The sequence below is a fragment of the Mus musculus genome, chromosome 19 (assembly GCF_000001635.26).
Source record: "Mus musculus strain C57BL/6J chromosome 19, GRCm38.p6 C57BL/6J".
Lineage (NCBI taxonomy): Eukaryota > Metazoa > Chordata > Mammalia > Rodentia > Muridae > Mus > Mus musculus.
The window spans coordinates 7,899,990-7,925,166 of record NC_000085.6 but is presented as its reverse complement, the minus strand read 5'-3'; the positions used below and the strand labels follow the sequence as shown (position 1 = coordinate 7,925,166).

The 25,177-nt window shown below is 39.9% G+C and overlaps 1 protein-coding gene across 5 annotated transcripts in view; it reads left to right on the top strand.

The window, feature by feature from the left end:
- Slc22a27 (solute carrier family 22, member 27) overlaps window positions 1–25,177 on the top strand; it is a 102,130-nt gene that overhangs the window by 41,351 nt on the left and 35,602 nt on the right. For 4 of the 5 annotated variants that reach the window (NM_134256.1, XM_006526728.2, XM_017318076.2 and 1 more), the window contains 2 exons: window positions 15,062–15,216; window positions 15,306–15,474. The exons of the other annotated variant lie outside the window; for it this stretch is intronic. In NM_134256.1, the coding sequence (NP_599017.1) occupies window positions 15,062–15,216; window positions 15,306–15,474 (324 nt within the window). The remainder of the gene's footprint in view (window positions 1–15,061; window positions 15,217–15,305; window positions 15,475–25,177) is intronic. 5 annotated transcript variants of the gene reach the window in all.

The following is a 25,177-nucleotide window of genomic DNA, read 5'->3' as shown; positions in this document are numbered from 1 at the left end:
CACACATTTACTCTCTTCCAGTAACTGGCTGGTTCCAGTTAGTAACAAAACCTTAGTGGAAATTCCTTTCTCAACCCTTTGTGTCAAAATATGGCTAGATAATGCTACAGCCACCCTGACCCCCCCCCCCTTTGCTTTTTGGCTTCATCCTTTAAGAGTGATATACGATTTTCCATTCGAGGACATGGTTCATATCCTGAGCTGATCAACTGCTTGAGTGATCAGAGAATACAGCCTTCATTTTAACCTCACTTTTTGAAGTAAATTTTTTCAGATTCTCCCTAAACCTAACATTTGGAAGTTATACCTATCTCTTCTATGCTTGCTTCTGCTGACACACCTTTCTGACACTTACAGAATCCATACTATTATGTGATTAGGCAAGTAAATACTGAAAAGTTTAATTGTGGAGTAAGAAGCAGCATCTTGTGCCTGATAATATCTTCCTTAAATTAACAACTGTTTCTGCAAATCAACTTGATTCATTTTTCTTCCTGTTACATGGACACTCCTTAAAACAAAGTAGGTTTAAGCAAAACTGACCCAATTGCATATTTTGTGATAGAATGTTTACTGGGAGACTAAACAAGGGATGTTCTAGGGGAGGTGAAACATTCACTCTGCAGGGAAGATTAGGAGGTAAACAATCAAATAACTTAAAGAAGTCCCTGAAATTGACCAGATTAGTTAGTCCCCTCCTTTTTCATGCATGTCTAAGTAGAAAGCATTTCTCAGAGACATTCTCAGACACGCTGATCTGCCTAGAAAGGGCTCAGACCAGCTGAACACTCTGGAAAGACAGAATTCATTAATGTTACAAAGTTACCAGGAAGAGGCTCAAATTAACTGTGTTACCAGCAGAGGCCACCCACCAACCTGTTGAACTATCTGTGGGCCAGACAGGACACTGTGTTTCCAGCTTTCATGAGCTATCTCCCATGCAGGATGTGTTTGGTGATAGAGCTGTCTTTGAGTCATGTTACTCCTTTAAGGAACTTCTCACCTATTTTCATTTGAGTAGTATAATACAACTGATTGTTTCAGCAAGTTAGACTTTTGTGTTATCTTTTCTCTAGACCCTTTTCAGTTCCCTAGCTGAAGTGAATACATGTTTGTTTATATATTTCAAAAATAGTGTCTCATAATGCTCCGATGGAGCAATATTAGTTTCTTCTTTGAGGGGTGTCAATACTCAAAAATGGGGTGGGGGGAGTACACTTAATGACATTCTTGGAAATATGTGATAACACTTTAGATAGTGTAATATAATGAAACAGAGACATTTGAAACTGCTGAAGTTGGGACCTGGTTCTTCCTCCTAGCCCCATGCTCATAGAAATAAGACTGAGACTCAAAATCTATTTACAAATACCTTGACCATACAGCTATGCTCTTCTATGACTATACTGTAACTGAAGATAACCCAGTTATTTTAACCTGAATTCTACCACATGGCTGTTTACCAGTGCTCAGGTATCATTCATCTATCTCCTCACATTTTTTTTCTGGGCCGATCTCGACATCCTGGCTATATGCCTGAATCCTTTCTATCTCTCTTGTAGGACCAACCCTATTTCCTGCCTAAGCCATAGGCCTAGGCTTTTTACTGACAGGTGATATATCCATACAATAAACAATATAGTCTGTCTACAAGTGAAGAAATAAAACAGAATTCTTTTTAAAGAAGCAGGTTAATAAAGTCACTGAAGTCACAGAGTACTAAATTTTAACAACAAAATCAATCAGGAAAAGTGTATATGCACAAAGAAAAACTGAATTTCAGAATTTCTATATTTAATGATTCTTCTTTTGGAAAGAAACAACAATGCTACCACCAATGGCTTGCCATCTAAAGCATTAATTTTAGAAATTACTATTTCCTGTGACAATATATAAGATTTATTTTAGAACTCTATATAATATTTAAGCCAACCAACCTCTATAAATGACATTTAATTATTTTTACTTAATGTATCATTTATTTATTTATTCATTCTTTTCCAATCTAAATGGAGTCATTTTTACATAAGACATGTATGTCATATAAGTACTTGTCTTAGGGTTTCTTTGCTGTGAAGAGACACCATGACCAAGGTAATTCTTTTTTTATTAGATATTTTCTTCATTTATATTTCAAATGCTATTCCCAAAGCCCCCTATACCTTCTGCCCACCCTACTCCCAAACCCACCCACTCCTGGTTCATGGCACTGGCATTCCCCTGAACTGGGGCATATGATCTTTGCAAGACCAAGGGCCTCTCCTCCCATTGATGGCTGACTAGGCCATCCTCTGCTACAAATGCAACTAGAGACACAGCTCTGGGGGGGGGGGGTACAGGTTAGTTCATATTGTTGTTCTTCCTATAGGGTTGCAGACCCCTTTAGCTCCTTGGGTACTTTCTCTAGCTCCTCCATTGGGGGCCCTGTGTTCCATCCAATATATGACTGTGAACATCCACTTCTGTATTTGCCAGGCACTGGCATAGCCTCACAAGAGAGAGCTATGTCAGGGTCCTGTCAGCAAAATCTTGCTGGCATATGTAATAGTGTCTGGGTTTTGAGGTTGTAGATGGGATAGGTCCCCGGGTGGGGCAGTCTTTGGATGGTCCTTCCTTCCCTCACAGCTCTGAACTTTGTCTCTGTAACTCATTCCATGGGTATTTAGTTCCCCATTCTAAGAAGGGGAAATGATGCACATTTTGGTCTTCCTTCTTCTTGAATTTCATGTGTGTTGCAAATTGTATATTGGGTATTGTAAGTTTCTGGGCTAATATCCACTTATCAGTGAGAGCATATCAAGTGACTTCTTTTGTGATTGGATTACCTCACTCAAGATGATATCCTCCAGATGCATCCATTTGCCTAAGAATTTCATAAATTCATTGTTTTTAATAGATGAGTAGTACTCTATAGTGTAAATGTACCACAGTTTCTGTATCCATTCCTCTGTTGAGGGACATCTGGGTTTTTTCCAGCTTCTGGCTATTAGAAATAAGGCTGCTATGAACATAGTGGAGCATGTGTCCTTATTACAAATTGGAACATCTTTTCCATATGTGCCCAGGAGAGGAATTGCAGGATCTTCCTGTAGTAATATGTCCAATTTTCTGAGGAACTGCCAGACTGATTTCCAAATGGTTGTACTAGCTTGCTATCACACTAGCAATGGAGGAGTGTTCCTCTTTCTCCACATCCTTGCCAGCATCTGCTGTCACCTGAATTTTTTATCTTAGCCATTCTGACTGGTGTGAGGTGGAATCTCAAGGTTGTTTTGATTAGCATTTCCCAGATGATAAGGATGTTGAACATTTTTTTAAATATTCCATTTTTATTAGATATTTTCTTTTTTTTACTTTTTTAAAATTTATTTACTTTTATATATTTATTTACTTATTTGCTGTTTGTTTTTTGTTATTTTTCTTCTTTTTTTATTAGATATTTTATTTATATATATTTCAAATGCTATCCCGAAAGTTCCCTATACCCTCCGTCCGCCCTGCTCTCTTACCCACCCACTCACGCTTCTTGGCCCTGGCATTCTCCTGTACTGGACCATATAAAGTTTGCAATACCACGAGGCCTCTATTCTCAGTGATGGCTGACTAGGCCATCTTCTTCTACATATGCAGCTAGAGCTATGAGCTCTGGGGGTACTGGTTAGTTCATACTGTTGTTCCTCCTATATAGTTGCAGACTCCTTAAGCTCCTTGGGTGCTTTCTCTAGCTTCTTCATTGGGGGCCCTGTGTTCCATCTTATAGATGACTGTGAGCATCCGCTTCTATATTTACCAGGCACTGGCATAGCCTCATACGAGACAGCTATAACAGGGTCCCTTCAACAAAATCTTTCTGGTATATGCAATAGTGTCTGGGTTTGGTGGCTGATTATGGGATGGATCCCCGGGTAGGATAGTCTTTGGATAGTCCATCCTTTTGTCTTATTCCAAACTTTGTCTCTGTAACTCCTTTCATGGGTATTTTGTTCCCTATTCTTAGGAGGAATGAAGGACCCACCCATTGGTCTTTCCTCTTCTTGATTTTCTTGTGTTTTGCAAATTGTATCTTGGGTGTTCTATGTTTCTGGGCTAGTATCCACTTATCAGTGAGTGCATATCTAATGACTTCTTTTGTGATTGGGTTACCTCACTCAGGATGATATCCTCCAGATACATCCATTTGTCCAAGAATTTCATAAATCCATTGTTTTTAATAGCTGAGTAGTACTCCATTGTGTAAATGTACCACAGTTTCTGTATCCATTCCTCTGTTGAGGGACATCTGGGTTCTTTCCAGCTTCTGGCTATTATAAATAAGGCTGCAATGAACATAGTGGAGCATGTGTTCTTATTACCAGTTGGAACTTCTTCTGGGTATATGCCCAGGAGAATTATTGCTGGATCTTCTGGTAATATTATGTCCAATTTTCTGAGGAGCCTCCAGACTGACTTCCAGAGTGGTTGTACAAGCTTGCAATCCCACCAGCAGTGGAGGAGTATTCCTCTTTCTCCACATCCTCACCAGCATCTGCTGTCACCTGAATTTTTAATCTTAGCCATTCTGACTGGTGTGAGGTGGAAACTCAGGGTTGTTTTCATTTGCATTTCCCTGATGATTAAGGATGTTGAACATTTTGTTCAGGTGCTTCTCACCCATTCTATATTCCTCAGTTGAGAATTCTTTGTTTGCCTATATACCCCATTTTTAATAGGGTTATTTGATTTTCTGGTTTCCAACTTCTTGAGTTTTTTGTATGTATATTGGATATTAGTCCCCTATATGATTTAGGATTGGTAAAGATCCTTTCCCAATCTATTTGTGGCCTTTTTGTCTTATTGAAAGTGTCTTTTGCCTTACAGAAGCTTTGCAATTTTTTGACATCCCATTTATCAATTCTCAGTCTTACAGCACAAGGCATTTCTGTTCTGTTCAGGAATTTTTCCCCCTGTGCCCATATCCTCAAGGCTTTTCCCCACTTTCTCCTCTATAAATTTCAGTGTCTCTGGTTTTTTTTTTTTTTCCATTTTTTATTAGGTATTTAACTCATTTACATTTCCAATGCTATACCAAAAGTCCCCCATATCCACCCACCCCCACTCCCCTGCCCACCCACTCCCCCTTTTTGGCCCTGGTATTCCCCTGTACTGGGGCATATAAAGTTTGCAAGTCCAATGGGCCTCTCTTTCCAGTGATGGCCGACTAGGCCATCTTTTGATATATATGCAGCTAGAGTCAAGAGCTCCGGGGTACTGGTTAGCTCATAATGTTGTTCCACCTATAGGGTTGCAGATCCCTTTAGCTCCTTGGCTACTTTCTCTAGCTCCTCCATTGGGAGCCCTATGATCCATCCATTAGCTGACTGTGAGCATCCACTTCTGTGTTTGCTGGGCCCCGGCATAGTCTCACAAGAGACAGCTACATCTGCGTCCTTTCAATAAAATCTTGCTAGTGTATGCAATGGTGTCAGCGTTTGGATGCTGATTATGGGGTGGATCCCTGGATATGGCAGTCTCTACATGGTCCATCCTTTCATCTCAGCTCCAAACTCCGTCTCTGTAACTCCTTCCATGGGTGTTTTGTTCCCAAATCTAAGGAGGGGCATAGTGTCCACACTTCAGTCTTCATTCTCCTTGAGTTTCATGTGTTTAGCAAATTATATCTTATATCTTGGGTATCCTAGGTTTGGGGCTAATATCCACTTATCAGTGAATACATATTGTGTGAGTTTCTTTGTGAATGTGTTACCTCACTCAGGATGATGCCCTCCAGGTCCATCCATTTGGCTAGGAATTTCATAAATTCATTCTTTTTAATAGCTGAGTAGTACTCCATTGTGTAGATGTACCACATTTTCTGTATCCATTCCTCTGTTGAGGGGCATCTAGGTTCTTTCCAGCTTCTGGCTATTATAAATAAGGCTGCTATGAACATAGTGGAGCATGTGTCCTTCTTACCTGTTGGGGCATCTTCTGGATATATGCCCAGGAGAGGTATTGCTGGATCCTCCGGTAGTACTATGTCCAGTTTTCTGAGGAACCGCCAGACTGATTTCCAGAGTGGTTGTACAAGCCTGCACTCCCACCAACAATGGAGGAGTGTTCCTCTTTCTCCACATCCTCGCCAGCATCTGCTGTCGCCTGAATTTTTGATCTTAGCCATTCTGACTGGTGTGAGGTGGAATCTCAGGGTTGTTTTGATTTGCATTTCCCTGATGATTAAGGATGTTGAACATTTTTTCAAGTGCTTCTCTGCCATTCGGTATTCCTCAGGTGAGAATTCTTTGTTCAGTTCTGAGCCCCATTTTTTAATGGGGTTATTTGATTTTCTGAAGTCCACCTTCTTGAGTTCTTTATATATGTTGGTTATTAGTCCCCTATCTGATTTAGGATAGGTAAAGATCCTTTCCCAATCTGTTGGTGGTCTTTTTGTCTTATTGACGGTGTCTTTTGCCTTGCAGAAACTTTGGAGTTTCATTAGGTCCCATTTGTCGATTCTCGATCTTACAGCACAAGCCATTGCTGTTCTGTTCAGGAATTTTTCCCCTGTGCCCATATCTTCAAGGCTTTTCCCCACTTTCTCCTCTATAAGTTTCAGTGTCTCTGGTTTTATGTGAAGTTCCTTGATCCACTTAGATTTGACCTTAGTACAAGGAGATAAGTATGGATCGATTCGCATTCTTCTACACGATAACAACCAGTTGTGCCAGCACCAATTGTTGAAAATGCTGTCTTTCTTCCACTGGATGGTTTTAGCTCCCTTGTCGAAGATCAAGTGACCATAGGTGTGTGGGTTCATTTCTGGATCTTCAATTCTATTCCATTGGTCTACTTGTCTGTCTCTATACCAGTACCATGCAGTTTTTATCACAATTGCTCTGTAGTAAAGCTTTAGGTCTGGCATGGTGATTCCGCCAGAAGTTCTTTTATCCTTGAGAAGACTTTTTGCTATCCTAGGTTTTTTGTTATTCCAGACAAATTTGCAAATTGCTCCTTCCAATTCGTTGAAGAATTGAGTTGGAATTTTGATGGGAATTGCATTGAATCTGTAGATTGCTTTTGGCAAGATAGCCATTTTTACAATGTTGATCCTGCCAATCCATGAGCATGGGAGATCTTTCCATCTTCTGAGATCTTCTTTAATTTCTTTCTTCAGAGATTTGAAGTTTTTATCATACAGATCTTTCACCTCCTTAGTTAGAGTCACGCCAAGATATTTTATATTATTTGTGACTATTGAGAAGGGTGTTGTTTCCCTAATTTCTTTCTCAGCCTGTTTATTCTTTGTATAGAGAAAGGCCATTGACTTGTTTGAGTTTATTTTATATCGAGCTACTTCACCGAAGCTGTTTATCAGGTTTAGGAGTTCTCTGGTAGAATTTTTAGGGTCACTTATATATACTATCATATCATCTGCAAAAAGTGATATTTTGACTTCCTCTTTTCCAATTTGTATCCCCTTGATCTCCTTTTGTTGTCGAATTGCTCTGGCTAATACTTCAAGTACTATGTTGAAAAGGTAGGGAGAAAGTGGGCAGCCTTGTCTAGTCGCTGATTTTAGTGGGATTGCTTCCAGCTTCTCTCCATTTACTTTGATGTTGGCTACTGGTTTGCTGTAGATTGCTTTTATCATGTTTAGGTATGGGCCTTGAATTCCTGATCTTTCCAAAACTTTTATCATGAATGGGTGTTGGATCTTGTCAAATGCTTTTTCTGCATCTAACGAGATGATCATGTGGTTTTTGTCTTTGAGTTTGTTTATATAATGGATTACATTGATGGATTTTCGTATATTAAACCATCCCTGCATCCCTGGAATAAAACCTACTTGGTCAGGATGGATGATTGCTTTAATGTGTTCTTGGATTCGGTTAGCGAGAATTTTATTGAGGATTTTTGCATCGATATTCATAAGAGAAATTGGTCTGAAGTTCTCTATCTTTGTTGGATCTTTCTGTGGTTTAGGTATCAGAGTAATAGTGGCTTCATAAAATGAGTTGGGTAGAGTACCTTCTACTTCTATTTTGTGAAATAGTTTGTGCAGAATTGGAATTAGATCTTCTTTGAAGGACTGATAGAACTCTGCACTAAACCCATCTGGTCCTGGGCTTTTTTTGGTTGGGAGACTATTAATAACTGCTTCTATTTCTTTAGGTGATATGGGACTGTTTAGATGGTCAACTTGATCCTGATTCAACTTTGGTACCTGGTATCTGTCCAGAAATTTGTCCATTTCGTCCAGGTTTTCCAGTTTTGTTGAGTATAGCCTTTTGTAGAAGGATCTGATGGTGTTTTGGATTTCTTCAGGATCTGTTGTTATGTCTCCCTTTTCATTTCTGATTTTGTTAATTAGGATTTTGTCCCTGTGCCCTTTAGTGAGTCTAGCTAAGGGTTTATCTATCTTGTTGATTTTCTCAAAGAACCAACTCCTCGTTTGGTTAATTCTTTGAATAGTTCTTCTTGTTTCCACTTGGTTGATTTCACCCCTGAGTTTGATTATTTCCTGCCGTCTACTCCTCTTGGGTGAATTTGCTTCCTTTTTTTCTAGGGCTTTTAGATGTGTTGTCAAGCTGCTAGTATGTGCTGTCTCCCGTTTCTTCTTGGAGGCACTCAGCGCTATGAGTTTCCCTCTTAGAAATGCTTTCATTGTGTCCCATAGGTTTGGGTACGTTGTGGCTTCATTTTCATTAAACTCTAAAAAGTCTTTAATTTCTTTCTTTATTCCTTCCTTGACCAAGGTATCATTGAGAAGAGTGTTATTCAGTTTCCACGTGAATGTTGGCTTTCCATTATTTATGTTGTTATTGAAGATCAGTCTTAGGCCATGGTGGTCTGATAGGATACATGGGACAATTTCAATATTTTTGTATCTATTGAGGCCTGTTTTGTGACCAATTATATGGTCAATTTTGGAGAAGGTCCCGTGAGGTGCTGAGAAGAAGGTATATCCTTTTGTTTTAGGATAAAATGTTCTGTAGATATCTGTCAGGTCCATTTGTTTCATAACTTCTGTTAGTTTCACTGTGTCCCTGTTTAGTTTCTGTTTCCACGATCTGTCCTTTGAAGAAAGTGGTGTGTTGAAGTCTCCCACTATTATTGTGTGAGGTGCAATGTATGCTTTGAGCTTTACTAAAGTGTCTCTAATGAATGTGGCTGCCCTTGCATTTGGTGCGTAGATATTCAGAATTGAGAGTTCCTCTTGGAGGATTTTACCTTTGATGAGTATGAAGTGTCCCTCCTTGTCTTTTTTGATAACTTTGGGTTGGAAGTCGATTTTATCCGATATTAAAATGGCTACTCCAGCTTGTTTCTTCAGTCCATTTGCTTGGAAAATTGTTTTCCAGCCTTTCACTCTGAGGTAGTGACTGTCTTTTTCCCTGAGATGGGTTTCCTGTAAGCAGCAGAATGTTGGGTCCTGTTTGTGTAGCCAGTCTGTTAGTCTATGTCTTTTTATTGGGGAATTGAGTCCATTGATATTAAGAGATATTAAGGAAAAGTAATTGTTGCTCCCTTTTATTTTTGTTGTTAGAGTTGGCATTCTGTTCTTGTGGCTGTCTTCTTTTTGGTTTGTTGAATGATTACTTTCTTGGTTGTTCTAGGGCGTGATTTCCGTCCTTGTATTGCTTCTTTTCTGTTATTATCCTTTGAAGGGCTGGATTCGTGGAAAGATATTGTGTGAACTTGGTTTTGTCGTGGAATACTTTGGTTTCTCCATCTATGGTAATTGAGAGTTTGGCCGGGTATAGTAGCCTGGGCTGGCATTTGTGTTCTCTTAGTGTCTGTATAACATCTGTCCAGGCTCTTCTGGCTTTCATAGTCTCTGGTGAAAAGTCTGGTGTAATTCTGATAGGCCTTCCTTTATATGTTACTTGACCTTTCTCCCTTACTGCTTTTAATATTCTATCTTTATTTAGTGCATTTGTTGTTCTGATTATTATGTGTCGGGAGGAATTTCTTTTCTGGTCCAGTCTATTTGGAGTTCTGTATGCTTCTTGTATGATCATGGGCATCTCTTTTTTTATGTTTGGGAAGTTTTCTTCTATTATTTTGTTGAAGATATTAGCTGGCCCTTTAAGTTGAAAATCTTCATTCTCATCAATTCCTATTATCCGTAGGTTTGGTCTTCTCATTGTGTCCTGGATTACCTGGATGTTTTGAGTTAGGATCCTTTTGCATTTTGTATTTTCTTTGACTGTTGTGTCGATGTTCTCTATGGAATCTTCTGCACCTGAGATTCTCTCTTCCATTTCTTGTATTCTGTTGCTGATGCTCGCATCTATGGTTCCAGATCTCTTTCCTAGGGTTTCTATCTCCAGCGTTGCCTCGCTTTGGGTTTTCTTTATTGTGTCTACTTCCCCTTTTAGTTCTAGTATGGTTTTGTTCATTTCCATCACCTGTTTGGCTGTGTTTTCCTGCTTTTCTTTAAGAGCCTGTAACTCTTTAGCAGTGCTCTCCTGTAAATCTTTAAGTGACTTATGAAAGTCCTTCTTGATGTCCTCTATCATCATCATGAGAAATGTTTTTAAATCTGGGTCTAGATTTTCGGTTGTGTTGGGGTGCCCAGGACTAGGTGGGGTGGGAGTGCTGCGTTCTGATGATGGTGAGTGGTCTTGATTTCTGTTAGTAGGATTCTTACGTTTGCCTTTCGCCATCTGGTAATCTCTGAAGCTAGCTGTTTTAGTTGTCACTGTTAAGAGCTTGTTCTTCAGGTGACTCTGTTAGCCTCTATGAGCAGACCTGGAGGGTAGCACTCTCCTTAGTTTCAGTGTGCAGAGTATTCTCTGCAGGCAAGCTCTCTTCTTGCAAGGCAGGTACCCAGATATCTGGTGTTCGAACCAGACTCCTGGCAGAAGTTGTGTTCCACTCACTAGAGGTCTTAGGATCACGTGTGGAATCCTGTGTGGGCCCTTGCGGGTGTCAGGCGACTCAGCTGGCAAGGTAGCCGGGGCTCGAGTGGAGTGGAAGGGGTTTGTGCCCCAGATCAAGCCCGGGTAGCCTGCTTCCCTATGTACCGCAGTCTCAAGTTCCACGCGATTGGATTGGGGCAGGCACTGTGATCCACTCACCAGAGGTCTTAGGGTCCCGTGGGGAGTCCCGTGTGGACCCTTGCGGGTGTTGGGCAAGACTCTGCTGGCAAGGTAGCCCGGGGCTCGAGTCTCGAGTCGAGCGGAAGGGACTTGTGCCCCAGATCAGGCCCGGGTAGCCTGCTTCCCTATGTACCGCAGTCTCGAGTTCCGCGCGATTGGATTGGGGCAGGCACTGTGATCCACTCACCAGAGGTCTTAGGGTCCCGTGGGGAGTCCCGTGTGGACCCTTGCGGGTGTTGGGCAAGACTCTGCTGGCAAGGTAGCCCGGGGCTCGAGTCACGAGTCGAGCGGAAGGGACTTGTGCCCCAGATCAGGCCCGGGTAGCCTGCTTCCCTATGTACCGCAGTCTCAAGTTCCGCGCGATTGGATTGGGGCAGGCACTGTGGTCCACTCACCAGAGGTCTTAGGGTCCCGTGGGGAGTCCCGTGTGGGCCCTTGCGGGTGTTGGGCAAGACTCTGCTGGCAAGGTAGCCCGGGGCTCGAGTCTCGAGTCGAGCGGAAGGGACTTGTGCCCCAGATCAGGCCCGGGTAGCCTGCTTCCCTATGTACCGCAGTCTCAAGTTCCGCGCGATTGGATTGGGGCAGGCACTGTGGTCCACTCACCAGAGGTCTTAGGGTCCCGTGGGGAGTCCCGTGTGGACCCTTGCGGGTGTTGGGCAAGACTCTGCTGGCAAGGTAGCCCGGGGCTCGAGTCTCGAGTCGAGCGGAAGGGACTTGTGCCCCAGATCAGGCCCGGGTAGCCTGCTTCCCTATGTACCGCAGTCTCAAGTTCCGCGCGATTGGATTGGGGCAGGCACTGTGGTCCACTCACCAGAGGTCTTAGGGTCCCGTGGGGAGTCCCGTGTGGGCCCTTGCGGGTGTTGGGCAAGACTCTGCTGGCAAGGTAGCCCGGGGTGTCTCTGGTTTTATGTGGAGATCTTTGATCCACTTAGACTTGACCTTAGTACAAGGAGATAAGAATGGATCAATTTGCATTCTTCTACATGATAACTGCCCGTTTTGCCAGCACCATTGGTTGAAAATGGATGGTTTTCCACTGGATGGTCTTAGCTCCCTTGTCAAAGATGACGTGACCATAGGTGTGTGGTTTCATTTCTGGGTGGTCAATTCTATTTCATTGGTCTACCTGTTTGTCACTGTACTAGTACCATGCAGTTTTTATCACAATTGCTCTGTAGTAAGGCATGATGAATCCACCAAAGGTTCTTTTATCATTGAGAATAGCTTTTGCTATCTTAGGATTTTTGTTATTCCAGATGAATTTGCAAGTTACCCTTACTTTTTTTAAATTTATTTTTAATTAGGTATTTTCTTCATTTACATTTCAAATGCTATCCCAAAAATCCCCCAGACCCTCCCCCCTGCCACTTCTCTACCCACCCATTCCTACTTCTTGGTCCTGGTGTTCCCCAGACAAGTTACACTTTCTAATTCGTTGAAGAATTGTGTTGAAATTTTTATGGGGATTGCATTGAATCTGTAGATTGTTTTCAGCAAGATGTCCATTTTTACTATATTGATCCTGCCAATCCATGAGCATGGGAGATCTTCTGAGATCTTTAATTTCTTTCTTCAGAGACTTGAAGTTCTTATCATACAGATCTTTCACTTCCCAAAATAACTCTTATACAGGACATTTAATTGTGACTGGCTTATAGATTTAGAGGTTCAATCAATTATCATCATGGCAGGAAGCATGCCAGCATACAGGCAATCATGATGCTAGAGAAGGAGCTGAGAATTCTGTATTTAGATCCAAAGGTAGGCAGAAAAATATTGTTTGTTGCAGGCAGCCAGAAGGAGACTCTCTTTCATATGGGTAGATCTTAGTACTGAGACCCCAAAGCCTATGGCCACAGTGGCATACTTCCTCCAACAAGGCTACAGCTACTCCAGAAAGGCCATACCTCCTAAACGTGCCTTGTTCAACCACAAATACATAAACAATATATTTATCTGGGTGGGATTTTACTCTGAGATCAAACATCGTTTAATCTCCTTATCTTCTTGAGCAAAGAATTCAGCTCCATTTCACTACCTGGTGCCCATTTAATATTTGAACCATGCATTTTGTATTTTTTTCTTTCTCAGCTTGTGTATTTTCATCTAAATGCTCTTCATTAGTTTGAAATTTAGTAACCAGACAACAGAAATTATACCTGGGTTTTTGGGATTTCCTTTGCTAGTGCAATGAATCTAAATCTCTTTACTTTAGCCTCAGGCAGACTCTTTGAACCAGGGCAAAATACAGTCATATTTTTCACCAAAATATCACAAAATAGTCTCTAGGCAACAGACTAACATTATTGTCCTCTGAAACCTCTTGAGCCAGGGTTTCACAGTTCTAATCACTCTCAGCGACAACATCTTCCATATTCCTACTAGGCCCATTTAACTCAACTTAAAGCATTCCACTGATTTCCATAATCCCATATACCCAAATCCACATTCCTCTAAACAAAAACATGGTCAGGCCTGTAACAGCAATACCACACTCCTGTTACCAACTTCTCTCTTAGGGTTTTATTGCTGTGAAGAGACACCATGACCATGGAAATTCTTAATAAGGACAGCATGTAATTGTGACTAGCTTGTGTCAGACATTTAGCCTGTTATCATCCTAGCAGGAAGCATGGCAGTGTCCAGGTAGACATGGTGTTGGTGAAGGAACTGATATTTCTAAATCTTTATACAAAGGCAGGCAGAAAGAGAATGCCTGCTGCAGGTAGCCAGGAGGAGGCTTTTTTTCCACACTGGGAAGATCTTGAGCATTGAGACCTCAAAGCACCCCCCACAGAGAGTGCATTTATAAATACATTCCTCCAACAAGGCAACATATATTCCAACAAGCTCACACCTCCTAATAGTGCTACTTGCCCTGGTCCAAGCATATTCAAACCACCACAGTACTCCTGAGATGGAGTGTATAATACATGTTATGATGTGACTAAGCTGTTGAGAGTTGCAAATAACACACTGGTTTCCCACTTCCCATTTGTTAGGACAGCTGCTCCAATAAATTCAGTACAAATGATTTGTTCAATTTGACAGAAAATATTGCATTTCTCATATTCTGGGAAAATCAGAATTTGGTTTTCCTATGTTAAATCATTCCTCTTTGGTGTTTCTTCATTTTCAGTGTTGCTCATTTCTCTGAAACTTTCTAGATGTATCTTGCCCTGCATGATGACTGTCTTATAGCCTGTACTGCAAAATGGAATAGGAATTTCAAGGTCAATACATTCAAATTCACCAAAAGTAGATTTTACAAAGGAACAGGTCAAATATTCCTGTGATATTAATGTAGCCATGACCTCTGCAGTACTAAACTTCCAAGTGCTGGCTTAGGTACCTAATTTTACAAGTCTATTTGTGTTTTGTACTATGCTCATGTGTCCACCAAAATCTCAAGGTTTTGAACAATTTTTACTTTAGCTAATGACGGTGTTTTGGGAGGACACAGAACATTTGGTAATGGAATTTCCCTGGAGGAATTGGGTTGCTTGAGTACATATTGTGGGAAATACCTATTTGAAGTCTGGTATTATACTGTTTCATCCTCTGTATGAGACATCTATCTCATGTTCATGGTACCATACTGACCAGTTACCATGTTTTATTTATTGTGTATCTGCTGGTACTCTAACAAAATATGTCTTTTTTTTCCCCTTAAGGAGCTTTTAACAAGTATCTTGTCGTATCAATGAAACAAATCAGTGATAACACTATGTACATTATATCTTTATGACATGTTGTAATACCAACATAATATTTTATCATATGGCATGAGTTAATAAAATTACTGATAATAAACTGAGAAAAATATTGTTTAACTATATATTTATTTATAAAAGCAAAAAATCTTTTGAGTTCATGCACTCTCTGTTATTTACAATTCCTTATTATTTATAATTATAGCTGTCTTGAAGTCTCAAGCAAACTGAATTGTTCCCATAATCTAATTTTTTCCTTTTCTTCAGGCTTGGGAGGAAGTTCATTTTAACATGTGCTTTATTACAATTTGCCATCACTGAAACCTGTGTAGCTTTTGCCCCCTCCTTCTTCATCTACTGCTCACTTCGATTCCTGGCAGGATTGTCTGTGGAACCCATATTAGTAAATAGTCACTTGCTCAGTAAGTCAAAGATTTTGAAATGGGCCCTTATTCATACTTTGGTCTTGACCCTCAAATCCCTTTCAAGTCAATGTATCTTTTTCTTTCAGTGTTAGAATGGACAAGCCCTAAATTTCTAACCATGATGGCAGCGCTTTTATCTTGTGCTCCTAATATTGGATACATGATATCAGCAGGCCTGGCTTTTCTATTTAGAATCTGGCATCACCTCCAGCTGACAATGTCTGTGCCAATATTCTTCTTCCTTATACTCACAAGGTATGAGCTTCCTTTCCTATTCTGTGTTATGGAATTCTGTGACAATAATGAACAGGTATAAGGACAAAAGAAATGCAATTATCTTTGGTCTGCACCTGACAGTGTGAGCTCCTCTTTGCAATTATAGGAGAGGAGGAAAAGAACCAATGTCAGATAAAATGGAGGAGACTGAATTCTGCCTAAATGTGAGGTAAACATTAAATAAATATATAAAATTATATATTATTGTGGGAAGAGTTACTGGTACATTGAAGAGGATTCACTTCTTTATCAAAAAATTTTGTTTAAATTCAAATTCTGTATTTCACAAATTAACTAGATGAAAGGTATAACATCTAATTGAGTTCATATTATGGATAAACATTTAGTACTAAAGAAAGTATATTGGAAATATTGGATATGTTACCCCGATAGAAAAAATATTATACTATTTGGTAGTTAAGTGCTACTATGCAGAGTTTAAGTTTCTTTGGTAGAAAAACAAAACAAAACAAGAGTAGCAATGAATGCAGCCTGAATATTTTTCTTCTTTCTGTCTGTCTTTATGTGGTGACTATTCTTGGTTGTCTACTTGACTACGTCTATAATGAATTAAAATTCATAATTGAAAAGTACATCTGTGAGGAATATTTTTTTCTAGGTTTGAAGTGGGCGAATTCACTTCTAGTCCAGACTTTTGAAGTAGGAGGACACATATTTTTGATTTGGATCTTGAGATAAGAAGACACTTTTAATCTGTGCCATACCTTCTGCTAGAAAACTACAAAAGGACATGGAAGAAGAAAGGGTTTGCTTTTTGCCTGTTTGCCCTCACAATGTTAGCACATCTATTCCTGGAATGGGAGATTACCTCTTTGGGATTTCAGAATATCCGGAAGACCAGCTTTGTGGGACTCAGCAACTACTAGATTTTTTGACTTTCCATTCATAGCTAGTCATTGTTGAATTAGCTTTTCTGCAGCCTGTAAATCATTCTAATTAATCTCATCTATGTATATTTACATAGACGTATATGTACATAAAATATGCTTATTTTTTATTTATTTGCAATGCTAGGGCAGCTATTCTTTTTAAAACCTAATCCTCCACAATGGGAAGTCCCAGATAACATGTCAATCATTGATTATTTTTTTAATTGGTTATTTTCTTCATTTACATTTCTAATGCTATCCCGAAAGTCGCCCACACACTCCCCCACCCACTACCCCACCCACCCATTCCCACTTCTTGGCTCTGGAGTTCCCCTGTACTGAGACATATAAAGTTTGCACCACAAATGGGCCTCTCTTTCCACTGATGGCCAACTAGGCCATCTTCTGATACATATGCAGCTTGAGACACGAGCTCCGGGAGGTACTGGTTAGTTAATATTGTTGTTCCACCTATAGGGTTGCAGATCCCCCCAGCTCCTTGGGTACTTTCTCTAGCTCCTCTATTGGGGGCCCTGTGATCCATCCAATAGCTAACTATGAGCATCCACTTCTGTGTTTGCTAGGCCCCAGCATAGTCTCACAAGAGACAGCTATACCAGGGTCCTTTCAGCAAAATCTTGCTAGTGTATGCAATGGTCTCAGCGTTTGGAAGCTGATTATAGGATGGATCCCCGGGTATGGCAGTCTCTAGATGGTCCATCTTTTCGTCTCAGCTCCAAACTGTGTCTCTGTAACTCCTTCCATGGGTGTTTTGTTCCCAATTCTAAGAAGGGGCAAAGTGTCCACACTTTGGTTTTTGTTCTTCTAGAGTTTCATGTGTTTCACAAACTGTATCTTATATCTTGGGTATTCTATGTTTCTGGGCAATATCCACTTATCAGTGAGTACATATTGTGTGAGTTCTTTTGTGATTGGGTTACCTCACTCAGGATGATGCCCTCCAGGTCCATTCATTTGCTTAGGAATTTCATAAATTCATTGTTTTTAATAGCTGAGTAGTACTCCATTGTGTAACTGTACCACAGTTTCTGTATCCATTCCTCTGTTGAGGGACATCTGGGCTCTTTCCAGCTTCTAGCTATTAGAAATAAGGTCCTATGAACATAGTGGAGCATGTGTCCTCATTACAAGTTGGAACATCTTCTGGATATATGCCCAGGAGAGGTATTTCAGGATCCTCTGGTAGTACTATGTCCAATTTTTTCCAGAGTGGTTGTACAAGCTTGCAATCGAACCAACAATGGAGGAGTGTTTGTCTTTCTCCACATCCTCGCCAGCATCTGCTGTCATCTGAATTTTTGATCTTATCCATTCTGACTGGTGTGAGGTGGAATCTCAGGGTTGTATTGAATTGCATTTCCCTGATGATTAAAGATGCTGAGAATTTTTTCAGGTGCTTCTCAGCCATTCCTCAGTTGAGAATTCTTTGTTTAGCTCTGAGCCCCATTTTTAATGGGGTTATTTGATTTTCTGGAGTCCACCTTCTTGAGTTCTTTATATATATTGGATATTAGTCCCCTATCTGATTTAGGATAGGTAAAGATCCTTTCCCAATCTGTTGGTGGCCTTTTTGTCTTATTGACAGTGTCTTTTGCCTTACAGAAGCTTTGCAATTTTATGAGGTCCCATTTGTCGATTCTCAATCTTACAGCACAAGGCATTGCTGTTCTATTCAGGAATATTTCCCCTGTGCCCATATCTTCGATGCTTTTCCCTACTTTCTCCTATAGAGCAATTGTGATAAAAACTGCATGGTATTGGTATAGCGACAGACAAGTAGACCAATGGAATAGAATTGAAGACCCAGAAATGAACCCACACACCTATGGTCACTTGATCTTTGACAAGGGAACTAAAACCATCCAGTGGAAAAAAGACAGCATTTTCAACAAATGGTGCTGGCACAACTGGTGGTTATCATGTAGAAGAATGCAAATTGATCCATTCCCATCTCCTTGTACTAAGGTCAAATCTAAGTGGATTAAGGAACTCCACATAAAACCAGAGACACTGAAACTTATAGAGGAGAAAGTAGGGAAAAGCCTCAAAGATATGGGCACAGGGGAAAAATTCCTGAATAGAACAATTATTAATTCTTATAAGACACAAATTGGTGAAAGGGGCACCAGCTCATTTGTAGAGTTTTGCTGTCATACTTTTTCTTGTGCCAGATATTAGAATTGGAGATGCTGTTTGTCAATTAGATATATTAAAGGCAATGTGTTTAATTTGGCTCCTGAGTTGGCAGATGCCAGGTGGTAGCGACACTGATTCACCAAAGACAAGGTGATTGTACTTATTGATATGGACAGTGTGGATGTTTGAATAGGTATGGCCCCCATATGTAGCTGTTGTATTACATAGCTACATATGAATTAACTATGTTCCCCCCAAAAAAACTGTGTCTTCACTAGTGTCTGCATGTAGTTTTGGGAACCTGCCCCAAGTTGATTCTGATTGGTAAATAAAAATGCCAATAGCTAATAGCTTGGGAGAACAGACATAGGCAGGATTTTAGGACTTCCTGGTCTTGGGACCACGAGGAGAAAAGGAAGAAGGAGATATACCATGCTGGGCAGAGTGTGTGAATAAAGGAGAGACAAGCAGCAATGTGGTAGAAAAGCAAGGAGAGGACCCTAGGCTCTGGGGTAAGAAAGTATGGCTCCAGAGTGCCCAAGATAGGTATAGAATTGATAAGTAAAAGCTCAGGATTAACAGAATGGGTAGTGGTCCAGCTACTGTGCTGTTTAAGATGTATTAAAATAAAAAGGCTGTGAGTGTCTTTCATTTGGGAATATAGACCATTGAGGGAGGTAGCACACCCACCACCTGGATTCATTATAAATTATTTCAATGGATGGCAAACAACATGTTAGGCAAGAACTCAATTTTAAAAATTAATTGGAGATTCCCAAATGGGATAGACATGCCTTCCCCTTAAGTTTAGAAGGAAGGGAGAACTGGTCTCAGTGGAACCAGGCATGCAGTTCTTTCTAACACCTGTGAGTTCTGAGCTCTTGCTGAGACAAGGCAGCTGCAGAAGACAGGCTTGAATAGAGTAGGAATGGAGGAATTGATGGAAATTTAAGAAGTTAAGGCTTCACAAGCCTTGGCACACAGATTCTTGGAACACAGGAATTCTGGGGTAGCTTAGCATGGTATTCATTCATAAATTGCCCGAGAATATGCTCATAAAGAAAATAGAAGGGAATTTAATTGAAGTTAAATACAAAAGAAAGGATGTTAAGACAAATTATATAAAGAAAGGGGGACATAACTATATATCCACAGATACCAATCTCCTTAGAAGGGAAGAATAATGGAAAATGGCATTGTTTTAAGGATAGAAGAGGGAAATAGTGGTAACTGCTTTAAGTTCTTTTAAGTATACATGGGAAAATAAAGAAATTCAGGCCCTGATCTCAATTGTAGGAAACAAAAGCATGGAGATAAAAAGAGAAACCCTGTATCAACAGATAATAATAATTGTTAAAAAACGTTTTAGTTGCTTTGAGTTGTTTTAATTATCAAAATGAAGGTGATATCAATGCCATGACTAATCTTCTGTGAAAGAGGTCATAGTAAAGAAGACCCTAGGAAAAAGGAGGCTGCTAAATTGAACTGATTGATTTCTGGTTTCTGGACCAAGGACATGCTATTTTGGGAGGGAGGCTCTGTATTTGTGTTAACAGGAAAGGATATTTGGACCCCTTCCAAAGTAATATGGATATGATATGATAGGCTAGGACCCCCTGAAATCTTTGCTACAGACAGGAAAGAGAAATTCTAGAAGACTAAATAGGAGAGGTAACATGAATTGCTGATCTCTCCACATGGGAACAGCCCTAAAACTGGCTTAGACATAAAAATGTCTCTAACCAAAATTTCAGCTAAATCTTTTTTAGAAAATTTACATGCAAATCATTACCCTCCCCCCAAGTACTCCCTCCCACAGTTTCTGATCCAACTCCTCCTCCCCCTTGGCTTCTAGAGGGTTCTCCCCTGCCACCTAACACCCCCGTCCCTGAGGCCTAAAGTCTCTCAAGGATTAAACTCATCTTCTCTTACTAAGGCCTGACCAGGCAGATCTCTGTTACATTTGTGCCAGGGGCCTCAGACTGGCCCTTGTATGCTCATGAAAGGTGGGTGAGCCTCTGGAAGCTTCCTGAGATCTGAGCAAGTTGTGACTGGTGGCCTTCCTATGGGGTCGCTTTCCCCTTCAGCTTCTTCAATCCATCCCCTAATTCAACCAAAGGGTCCCTGACTTCAGTTCAATGGTGGGTTTAAGTATCTGTTTCTGTTTCAGTCAGCTGCTAGAAGGGCCTCTCAGGGGCCAGCTATGCCAGGCTATCATCTGTAAGCACATCATAGAATCAGTAATAGTGTCAGGCCTCAGTGCCCTCCCGTGATATGGATCCCAAGTTGGGCCAGTCATTGGACTGCCTTTGCTTCAATCTCTTCTCCATTTTTGTTCTTTCAGTTCTTTTAGAGAGGAACAGTTCTGGGCCAGAAGTTTTAACTGTGGATTAGTAATGCTATCTCTCTGCTTGAGGCCATGTCTATTTACTGGAGGTATATCTTCTAGTTCCCTTTCCCCAATGTTGGGCATTTTGACTAAGGTCATGCTCCTTGAGTCCTTTGAGTCTTTTGCCTCCTGGGTCTCTGCTTATTTCTATAGGATCACCCACATCTCCCTGAGGCTGCTTATCTCTATTCATTATCTTGATCCTCTGGACTTCTCTCCCCTTGCCTGGCAAACCTAATGATGTTCCCCCTTTTCCCCTCCCCCTCCCTTCTCACACCCAGGTCACTGCCTCCCTCTGCCTTCCTCTGCCTCCCTCTATTATATCTGTCTCCCCTCTATTAGATTCAGTGTATCTGGTTTTATGCTGAGGTCCTTGATCAACTTGGACTTGTGCTTTGTGCAGGTTGATAAATATGGATCTATTTTCATTCTTCTACATATAGACCACCAGTTAGACTAGCACCAATTATTGAAAATAATTTCTTCTTTCCACTATATGTTTTTGGTTTCTTTGTCAAACATCAAGTGTCCATAGCTGTATGGATTTTCTTTTGGGTCTTCAATTCTATTCTATTCATCAACCTGTCTGTTTTAATAGGAATATCATGTGGTTTTTAATCACTGTTGCTTTTTAGTACAGCTTAAGGTCAGGGATGGTGATTCCTTAGAAGTTCTTTTATTGTTGAGAATTGTTCTGGTTATCCTTTTTGTTTGTTTGTTTGTTTGTTTTTACATATGAAGTTGAGAATTGCTGTTTTCATGTCTATGAAGAACTGTGTTGGAATTTTTATGGGGATTGCATTGAATCTGCAGATTGCTTTTGGTAAGATGGCTGTTTTCACTATGTTAATCCTACCATTCCATGAGTATGGGAGATGATCTTTGTATATTCTGATGTCTTCTTTGATTTCTTTTCTTTTTCTTTTTCCTTTTTTTTTTCTTTTTAAGGGATTTGACGTTCTTGTCATGCAGCTCTTTCATTTGCTTGGTAAGAGTTACATCAAGATATTTTATAGTATTTGTGGTTGTTATGAAGGGTATTATTTCCCTGATTTCTTTCTTAGTCTGTTCATCATTTCTATAAGGGAAAGTTACTGATTTGTTTGACTTAATTTTATATCCTGACATTGTGTTGAAGTAGTTTATCAGCTATAGGAGTTCTCTGGTGGAATTTGGGAGGTCGCTCATACATACTATCTTATCACCTGCAACTGGTGATACTTTGATTTCTTCATTTAAAATTTGTCTCCCCTTGATTTCCTTTTGATCTAATTATTCTGGCTATACTTTTGAGTAGTATATTGAATAGATAGGGAGAGAGTGGGCAACCCTGTCTTGTCCTAGATTTTAGTGGAATTGCTTCTGGTTTCTCTCCACTTAATTTGATGTAGGCTTTTGGTTTGCTATATATTGCTTCAATTATGTTTATGTATATGCCAGGATTCCTAATCTCTCCAAGACTTTTACTATGTGGGGCTATTGTATTTTGTCAAAGACCTTTCCAACATATGATGAGAATATCATGTGCCTTTTTCATTGAGTTTGTTTATATAGTGTATTATGTTCATGGATTTTCATATTTTGAACCATCACTGCATTCCTGCAATGAAGCCTACTTGATTGTGGTGAATGATGGTTTTGATGTGTTCCTGGATTCGGTTTGCAAGAATTTTATTAATTATTTTTGCATCAATATTCATAATCAACATTGGTCTGAAATTCTCTTTCTTTGTTGAGCCTTTGTGTGGTTTAGGTATGAGAGTTATTGTTGCTTCATAGAATGATTTAGGTAGTGTTCCTCAGTTTCTATTTTTGTGATATAGTTTGAGAAGTATTTGTATTATCTCTTTTTTGACGGTCTGGTAGAATTCTGTAATAAAACAATCTGGCCCTGGGCTTTTTCTTTCTTTTTTTTTTTTTTTTTGATTGAGAGATTTGTGATGACTATTCTATTTCCTTAGAGGTTATGAGACTGTTTAAATAGTTTATCACATCATGATTTAACTTTGGTATGTGGTATTTGTCTAGAAAATTATCCATTTATGTAGATTATCTATTTTTTTTACAGCATATACTTTTATAGTAGGTTCTGATGATTTTTTTGAATTTTCCTTAGTTTCTGTTGTTATGTCCGTTTTTGTTTTTAGTCTGATGGCATTTACCCTATCCAGATAAGCTACAGGTTTTTTCCAACAACATTTGGCAGACTTTTCTGAGCTTTATAATAGGGTGGTACATTAGTCTGTGGCCTTCTTTCTTCTATCTCTTAGAGTCATTTTCAATTTTATTAATTAATTTTCCAAATTTTTCTTCGAAGGTCTGAGTTCATTTTTCATACTCCTTCATCTTGTATCTCTAATATTTTAGCATTTTTCTCATTTTGATTAATAACTTTCTTCCATCTCTCCTCTAATGTTTGATTTCATTCATCATCTCTTTCCCTTTGTTTCATCTTTGATATCTCAGTATTTTCCTCAGTCTAATTTATGAGTTTCTTTAATTTATTCTCTAATACTTGCCTCTATATTTCATTGTTCTCCTCTCGTCTTTTAGATATCTTAGTATACTCCTCCTTCTGATTTAAAATTTCTGAAATATCTCTTCTAATGCTTTTCCCTATATTTCACTTTTTCCATTTTCTTATCTTTTAGATATCTTTGTATTTTCCTCATTATGATTTATAATTTCTGAAGCTTTTCCTTGAAGGCTTGTGAACATCCTTCATTCTTTTCCTTTTCCTGCTTCTCTATGGCCCTCTTCTTTGAGACGACATAGGAAGCCAAAATGATTCTGAGGATAAGAATGAGGATGGCCAATGCAGTGATCATAATCAGTAATGTTTCACTTTCATTCAGTCATCTATCTCACTCTCCTTTGTTTCCATCCTTGATCCATTCACAAAGTCAATACATAATCTCCAAGAACCTTGTGTTATTTTGTGTCTCATCTTCATATGCCCTAGTCCCTCAAATCTATGAATTTCAGACTACTTATATTTATGTATGAAATTTTGCATCCAATTCTTTCCCTTTAAACATAAAAACAGAATTTTTACCTTCTCTGAAGTTTTGTTGTGTCTGGATTCCTTTTATATGTATTTTGTCTCCCTCTGATGTTCAGTTCAGGACACTACAGTGATTGGTCTTGTCCTAATCCTTTTGCTCACTGGGAGGGGTGGAAAGTTCCTTCAACTGGAAAAACCAGCTTGAGGCCATCTGAGTCCTGGAGTACTGTGCCATCTTGCTTTGTTGGGCTGAGTCAGCACTTGTGACCTCCCCCATCTCTGGGAAGATGGTACCTGTTTCAAGTGGGCTGTGGTGTCTTACATGCTTTAAGCCTTAGCACAGGTGTTTTGAAAGTGCAGGTCCAAAATTGGCCAGCTGAGCCAGTCTATAGCCAGGTTGCATGCCAATCTGGGCTCTGTTGCATTTGGCACAGTCCTTGTAGACTAGCTGTGCTAGCATGGCAGCACTATGCTACCACCCATGTGAGCACAATTAGCTGTGAGCTGCATTTCACCTGTCTATACGGGGAGGAAGGGAGTCCAATGTCTGGTTGCTAGTGTATTTTAGCAGCATGGGGATTGGTCTGCCAGCATTTGTGCACAGCAGGGTTCCTCCTCCCTCCTGTACCTTTTTGACAATTTATTAGTAAGCTGTAAGCACTATACTTAGCAGGTTCTGAGCTATTGTAATTCTTCTACCTGTTAAAACCCACCCAAATGTCAATCACTTGCCAATCTAATGTCTCTCTGGCTTCTACTCTAACTGCCTGCCCTCAGGGTGAACTTCTCTTGACTACATGTTCTTAGTTCATCCTGTCTGACGAAAACTTCCTCGTCTTTCTGTCTTTTCTTTCCTCCCTTCTGGTCTTTCTTGAGACCCCTCACTTGATTCTAAGCCCTTCCTTCCTATCCTTCTGCCCATTCATAAACCCCTGCCATTTATTGACCAATCATACATTAATGGGGAGAATTCTTTACAGTACATTGGTTAATATAGTGCCCTAATATCAGGTTATAGTCTGGTCTGGGGAACAGTATTCAGATTCTGAGTACACAACACACAAGATGAATTCCAACAGGATCTCTTTCCTTACCTCCTTTTAAAAAGACTTAGCAATTACTACCACAGGGTCATCAATATAGGAATATTTGATCAGAAGTGACTCTACAAGGTGACCACAGACTTAATACATAAAGACAAACTTATACAGAGAACTACAAACGACTCACGTGCCACACATT